The sequence below is a fragment of the Poecilia formosa genome, unplaced genomic scaffold, assembly GCF_000485575.1.
Source record: "Poecilia formosa unplaced genomic scaffold, Poecilia_formosa-5.1.2 Scaffold256, whole genome shotgun sequence".
Lineage (NCBI taxonomy): Eukaryota > Metazoa > Chordata > Actinopteri > Cyprinodontiformes > Poeciliidae > Poecilia > Poecilia formosa.
Window position 1 is genome coordinate 126,001 of NW_006800195.1, and position 7,528 is coordinate 133,528.

General features: G+C 40.2%; 1 protein-coding gene across 1 annotated transcript; it reads right to left on the minus strand.

The window, feature by feature from the left end:
• Positions 1-754: 754 nt before the first annotated feature.
• LOC103150501 (uncharacterized) lies at positions 755-7,426 on the minus strand. Its single transcript, XM_016680756.1, has 13 exons — positions 7,219-7,426; positions 7,116-7,142; positions 6,900-7,026; positions 6,637-6,815; positions 5,864-6,047; positions 5,098-5,204; positions 4,489-4,761; positions 3,443-3,748; positions 3,267-3,368; positions 3,155-3,182; positions 1,653-1,701; positions 1,503-1,568; positions 755-1,427 (listed from the first exon to the last, which is right to left on the minus strand). Exons 1-13 carry the CDS (start codon positions 7,247-7,249, stop codon positions 1,326-1,328), a joined length of 1,581 nt encoding a protein of 526 aa, XP_016536242.1. The 5' UTR covers positions 7,250-7,426; the 3' UTR covers positions 755-1,325.
• Between the last annotated feature and the right edge of the window lie 102 nt (positions 7,427-7,528).

Consider the following 7,528-nt stretch of genomic DNA (forward strand, 5'->3'; position numbering starts at 1 on the left):
AAAATTCTGATCCACAATCACTAAAATGCCCTATTTAGATATTACCTTGAAATGTCCAACAATTGGTCTCCTATTGAAGTTTTGTCTTGTAAATGGGATAAATGTTTTAATACAGATTTTATTTAACCCAATGGTCATGTACATTTTAATATAGTATGACGTTTTCACCATTAAAAACAGCAACAGAGAATGTCTTTGTTGAAATAAAAGAGATTCGGCTTCGGTTCTCCTTATAATTAAACAAAAACCTGATCATTTTTCCTGAAAACAAGAACTAAAGATGCTATTTTTTTACAATGTTGCTCACCTGCAGGTTGATGAAACATTTTTTCCTTTCTTAACCTCGACAATATTATGAACTCAAGGCTCTTGTCCCAAGCATCATCATCCGATTGTACCAAATTATTCCCTCGCCATATATCGGCTGATACTGCATGCAGCCTGCAGCAGGCGGGGAGTGGCGCATAAGAAGATCTGATTTTTATTTTTGCATGATTGATCAGTTAAACAAAACTAAGTTTGCAGCTGCTTTCAGTCAAACTTTCAGAATTCAGTTTCACCTTTTTGATTAATGCAGGAAAATGATTACAGCTTTTATTATTTTTAGCCAATGTGAAAAAGCAAAGAGAACAAAAGAGAGCTAAACACAAGTGCATCAATTAAATAAGACCAGTTTACAAATGATAATACTATTCACAGGGTAATTCAGATGTTTTATCATTATTTTTAAAAGTGATGAATTAATGAAATGTAGTTTGTGTTGAGTCGAGTTTATAGCGTATTTCAACAACAGGGCAGTTCGAATACAGAAACCAGCTATGAAACTGGTTAACAGCCTTCAGATGATGAACTATGAACATGATTCAGTTTCAACATGTTTAACTTCTTGTTCTTGCTAGTTGCACAACACTGGTTGGTGGCACCACATTCAGGACGCTCAGAAAGTTATGACCAAACCAAGTGCAAACTCAGCAGAAATGCAAACTCTTTCGGTTCCCTCCTCTGCAGTTTAGCAATGGATAGTCAATGCTTCAGGCGCAGTCTAATTCCTGGCCATCCATTGACAGGTTTCAGGGAATTTCAACAGCAAGGCACAGTCACAAATGCTGAATGTTTTTTTTTTTAATGCAAACTTGTGTAATATCCCAAGTAAGTAAGTTGATGTTATGTTGCAAAATGTAAGAAAGAGTTCAAGATATTTGACTAAAAATCACTGCTTATTTTATAAAAACACCTTTAACATCATTTTTGCTAAAACTATTACTGCAAATATCTACACTAAAATGGCACCAAGGTATAGATTATCAACTCCAAATGCATTTATTTTAAAGTTCTAGTGTTCGGTTTGAGTCTTCATCAGCCTCATTCTCCAGTGTCCGTTTTTCCTGCTCGATCTGAGGCCATTCGTCCTCAGAGGCTTCAGATTCCTGACCAGGACATGAGGAGAGTAGTTTGAATATTTGTTAATAATGGCTGAATATTGAACCGAACGATGGAGTCACCTGATAAAGTTCGTCCTCTCTTGGTGCTTTCGCCACCTCAGGGTCCTCGTTGTACTCTGTCCAGTCCTACAGGAGAAGATTTATGTCAGGCATTCAGGCTGGTGGTGCCACATGGTGGAAACCTTCAGGTTTGGAGGAATGCCGACTTACCATCTCGATCGCAGATACAACAGGTCTGTCGTCCATTACAAAACTCGACCTAATAGTGAGTTTAAACACATTTAGCTTGTTCGCCTTTCAGAAACATTTTACGTAAGTTTCAGCTCCTGACTCTTACAATCTGTGTAATCGTTTGGGAAAATACAACCAAACAAATTTACACTGTGATGAAGACGTGCAGGGTATTTAATATCGGCTGGAACTCAAGTGGGAGGTGTGGGATTGTGGTAAAATGGTTTCTCCCAGAAGAAGCAACAAGCATACGCCATAGTGTTGCTTCGTCTTTGAACAAAGATGCAGCTGAAACCGGATATTTACATACACTGTTTTTTTTTTTCTTAAATCTGACGTCAAATCAGACTAACCCTTTCATGCATGAATTATGATCCTTTGTGTCAGGATTTTTTTCCAATTTTTTATTTTATTTTCTGAAGGTACAAAAAGGTAGGAAGAAAAATTTAGTAATTTTTTCTTTTTAGGTGATCAATTGTAATTTTCTCCAAATACAAAGTTGTTATTTGAAAAACACATCAGTAGTATTGTTCTTTAGGGGTTATCTGAGGTCACAATGTTTTTTTTTTACCATCTACAGTAGAAGGAGGAACCGGGTCAGTCGGCATGCTTGTTTGTCTGTCGGCCATATTGGATTTAACAAAAATAATTTCTTGCATTTTCAGCTGATGGCCAGTAGTTTATAGTGTATCTTATAATGGATTAGTGTCCACTTCAGCGGTCTGTGTGCATTTATAACATAAAAATCCACAAGAAGCACAAGAAAATGGCTTTTAGACAGCTGTCCACTGTAGTGACCACTATGCACGAAAGGGTTAAACACTTTGCTGTTTTAATTAAGTCAAGATTGCAAAACTACGTCTGTTTGCGAAATGACAGAAAATTTTAGATTAGTTTCTATTTCACTAGATCACAAGACATGTTTACAAAAATCAAAAGATTTATCCCTGAGTCATTTTCCAACTTTAACCTAGTTTTTTTTTTTATCCTGCTTGTGGACTAATGGCATCTTCCTCATTAAATGGCCTTTCACCCCATGTAAGTACAGGACTTTTTACAACTGTGGCTAATAAGTAACAACACTCTTACTAGGTTCAGTCGCCTTCTTCTGATTTCATCTTTAGGTTAATAACAAAAAATATTCTGGCAATTAGTAATCTCAAATCTCCATCACTTTATTCTCATACTGAATTATGGTCAAAACTAATGAGGGAGGTTCTGAAAGAATTTTGTGGGAGCTGGATTATGAAGACGGTAGGACGAATCTATGGTTTATAATGTTTTAACAGAACCTCGCTTCACAAATCATGACCTATTCCTTTAAAAGCAGCTGTGACGCTAAAGGAAAACTGGAATAGAGACATTTTAATTTTCACTTTGAATCTATGATGTCATTCGTTATCTTTTCCTCCAAAGAAAGAAAGAAAAAAACCCATCTTAGATTACTCTGTTTTCCAATAAATAAATAAAAAAACACTCACTCTGACTTCTGTTGAGATTGTTTCCACCCTGAAAGAAGAACGGACAAACGTTCAGCATCTCCCCTTCACAGCAAAGGAAGACGTACAAACATATGAGATCAGGCGAACTCACTGAAGATGACTCCTGACAGACAACAAAACAACACCAGGAAAATCAGGAGCGCGAAACAGCTGAAGACCACAGCCACCACTAAGGTTGGAAGGCGATTCAGCACTAGGGAGAAAAACGGGAAATCGGTCAGTGATTTGTCTCAAGGAGACGTTGTTCAAGCAGCATTCAGCGTCTACCTTCTTTGTCCACGTAAAGCGCTTTGCTGCTTATGACCGTGCTGTTGTCGAAGCTGTCCCACACTTCACAGCGGTACTTTCCGGCGCTCCGCCTCCCCACGGCCAGCAGCAGGACCGACTGCTCCGGCGGCAGATCCACCACGTAGAAGAAGCTGCCCTGCCCATGTAGAGGCGTTTGGTTGAGGTACCACTGGAAACGAGGGTGAGTTCCCTTTGCCGCCTTGCAGTAGAGCCTCAGGCCAATGACGGCATAGTTATCTCCCATGTCATATTCAGACTGGACCGTCACGGGGCCGGCGACTGACACTAGAGAAAGGTTAAGAGAGACACAAAGTCAGAGGGACTGTAAGCCGTTGGCTTTTTTTGACCTTTTGCTGCTCTGCCCACTTTTACTGTCTCAGTTCGAGTTAAACTGTGTGCAGTTCTGGTTTAACTTAAACCGAACCCCGACCCAGCAGAAATCCTTGTCTTGTTACAGTCGATGCATCTCATTGAGCTCATGAACTCTGAATAAGATGTATTTAACATTCAACGTAAAAGTAAATGACAATACGAGGTGCAATAATCTCCTGTATGCTCTTCTTCTTTGACGCCTTCTGCCATTTCCAGTATCACATATAAAAAAACAACAGCAACCATATATTTGATCAAATCAAACTATGTTTTTTAATCGTTTTGATCTTGCATACATTTATTTAAGTTTAAAAACACAAAAGCAATAAAACAACAAGGTTATTTTTTATTTTATTTTTCTTTTGTTTTGAAACAGAAAAACCAAAGATCGAATCGTAACAGATTGGGTTTCTTCCATTGTAGCCGAATGAAACGCTTCCCAATGAATGTAAACACAATGAAGTAACACCATAAACTCCTAATGTTGATAGCATTTGTACTGCAGCACAGCTAACTGCAGCAGGAAGTCAGCAAAGAGTTTGGGATTTTCATGATAAAGTTTTATTTTTTGGGGGGTGTAGCACTTATTTTGGTAAGTATTTACTGCAGATCTACAGAGAAAGAAAAAAACACAGCAGAGTTTTATTACCTACCGACTTCAAAAGGCAGCCATCGACTGTATTCAGTCTGGTTCCCGTTGCTGGCCCGACACTGCAGCCATCCAGAGTGCTGGTCCATGACCACTGGAAGAGTGAACGTGGCGTGTCTCTCTGTAAAGCTCTCCGTGAGCATCAGCTTCTCGCCCATGTAGAGCGAGAAGCTTATAGGAGGATCGCCTCTCTCAGCCTGGCAGGTGATGCTGGCCGAATAGGAGCCATTACCCCCCTTCACCACGGTGAATGAGATGTCAGGGGTCGACACCAGATCTGAGGAAACACAAACGAGGAGGACGTCGGTTCTGCTGGGCTGAATTGTGGCGCCTCACAAGAGTATTAAACCCCTTTAAGCTGTTCCACATTTTGTGGCGTTGCACATTTTAAAATGCATTTGATTGAAATTGTACTCGAATCAGAAATTTCTTTCACAGAACGGCTGGATTTGAGATTAGGTTACTCACTTTACTAACGACTTCTGACAGAAACAGGTTGTAAACGGAACTGTTTTAAAAAAAATCTCCCCAATAAAGTACATCAACATTTGTGGTTGCAACATGACAAAATCTGGTTTAGCTACGTTTGCAAGTCACGATGTAATCTTCCAACCTTTGACGGTGATAACGAGGTCTGAGCTGTTGGAGGTGAACCATGTCGTTTCGTTGAAGACGTTTTTAGCCTGGCACATGTAGGCGCCGCCATCTTCAGAGGACGCTCTAAAAGAGACGCAGATCATGTTGACTCTAACCAAGCAAACACTTTACTCTTACAACCGAAACAGATTATCACCAAAACAGACGACATCGTGTTTTATGTTTGCACATCGGCAGCGACTTCAGTCTCGTTTCAGCAACAGTGCAGATGTTGACATGTAAGATCTTTAAAGGGACCAGGAGGGAAAATACGGGTAATTCACAAAGAACATAAATTTTCTCTGTTTATTTTGTGCTATTTTTCATTATTCAGTCATAATTTCTTATTTACGGAGCAGATTTCACTAAATATGCGCAGACTCGTAAAATGCAGCTAATGCAAGCAGTTCACACTTATTCTCACACCAGGCTGCAGCCACAAACACAGCAGGTGGAAAATTAACCAGAAAAACAATTGTTTCCTCACAAAGACCTCATCTCATTACCTGACGATTTTCTTCAACAAACTTAAAGAATTACATAAAAACTGTTCTGAATTTTTACATCAATAAGTAGCATTCAGCACTGCTGCAAGTTTCAAAAGACAATTCACATGTGGAGAATTAGATGGAGGCACAAACGTGGGTTTGCCCACGTTTAGCCATTAGTTTAAAAAGCTCCAGTAATTTAACGCTCCGGTCTTAAAGGATTTCTTTAAAGCCATGCTTTGTGCCATCACTGACCTGGTGACTATTAACCGGTTGTCTCCAATCCAGCGGCGACGAGACGGAGAGACAAGGTGCCCATTGAGAAACCAGTTGTAGGAAACGTGATTTCCAGATTGAACTTTGCATTGCAGCTCCAGCTCGGTTTCCTCATAGATCTCTGTCGGACCCGTGTAAACGATCGCAGCGCCGACGACTGGCACTGCAAAACAAACGGAAAAAACAAACCACATAAACGTCACTACCACAGCTGTCAGAAAAGAGATTATGCAAAGATTTTATCTTTCGAGCTTCTGTATTTGAATTTTTTTTTATTTGTCTTCTCTGTACTCATTTAGCAGATCATAAGATTATTTCAGTGACATTCAACCTGTTCCCCATGAAACCACGCAATACTGTAGTAGTGCAGCCCTACTTTATAAAACCTAAATAATGTGCACTTCCATAACTAATCAACAACATGCAGAGATATGATCTTAATAAGGATGTATTTAGTTTACACGACTGTGTAATTTTGATTCATTGAATGCTTGTGTTAAGATATGATTATGTATTTGTGAGGTCTCCTAAAACAGCTTCCTGAAGATAAAAAAGGTGAATTTCCCCACCGAGGAACAAAAAAAGGAACTTCTACTCTATTCTGTCCTATTGAATTTGACAAAGTGTGTGTAAATAAGACTTCATGCCATTGATGAGTGAAATTAACCATAGTTGAACTGTTGCTGAGTGTAACCTTATATTTTAAGGAAACAGTTTTCAATGCATAATTCGTCCTCCTCAACGGGACTTACCAATAACCCTTAAGAAGTGCGCTTTGCTGACAGTCTCGTTTATTTTGGTGTCGTTTTGTGCGCTGGCCACACACTCGAAGTCGCCCTCGTGCTTAGCTTTGATAACCAGGGAAAAGTTTCCCGTCTCCTTCCCGGCTAGGAGGGTGTATTCTCCAAACATTTGTTTACGGTCATCCTTCCTGAAGACAGGAATTTCAACATGTCTCCCGTTGCTCTATTTCTCCGAATGCGTTTAACTCCTACTGCAACTTGACTCTACTTACCTGTATAATGTCAGAAGAATCATTTCATTATTTTCTGAACTGGGAATTTCACACTCAAAGACAATGACGTCTCGTACCAAAGCCTGCGAGGGGCCGTGGAGTCGCGGCTGGTCCAGTTGGAACTGATCTGTTGGGGAAAAAAGAAGAAAGAAATCCCAAAGAGCCACCAGCATTCCTCGCCGGATGGCACACAAATGATCATGAAAATGTACTTACTGCTCTCTTTTGTGCAGCAGCACAACCCTGTAGGAATGGAGATGAAATGTTAAATTATTTCAAAATCCTCGACACTCGGTTGAGTTTCTGCCTGCCTGCTTACCCAGGATGGCCAAAAACACAGAAGCAAACATGCTGAAGTCGTTTTACGCAGCGGGAGGCTTTGGATGGAGTAAAATCGGAGGGAATAAGTGGCAGTTGTAACTGGGTGGATGAAGCCGTGCGTCTGATTACCTTACAGGCAGAGAAATGTGCAGGCGGCTGATAGAGCTGCAGGCCAACGCCTCCCGAGCTTCAGCGTCACTTCAGCTGGGAGAAATAAAACCGTCCTGCTGCAGTTCACTGAGACAAACTCAGACTCACCGAGGAGCAAGAAAACATTGTTTTCTTTCACTTAACTCATGAAAACACAC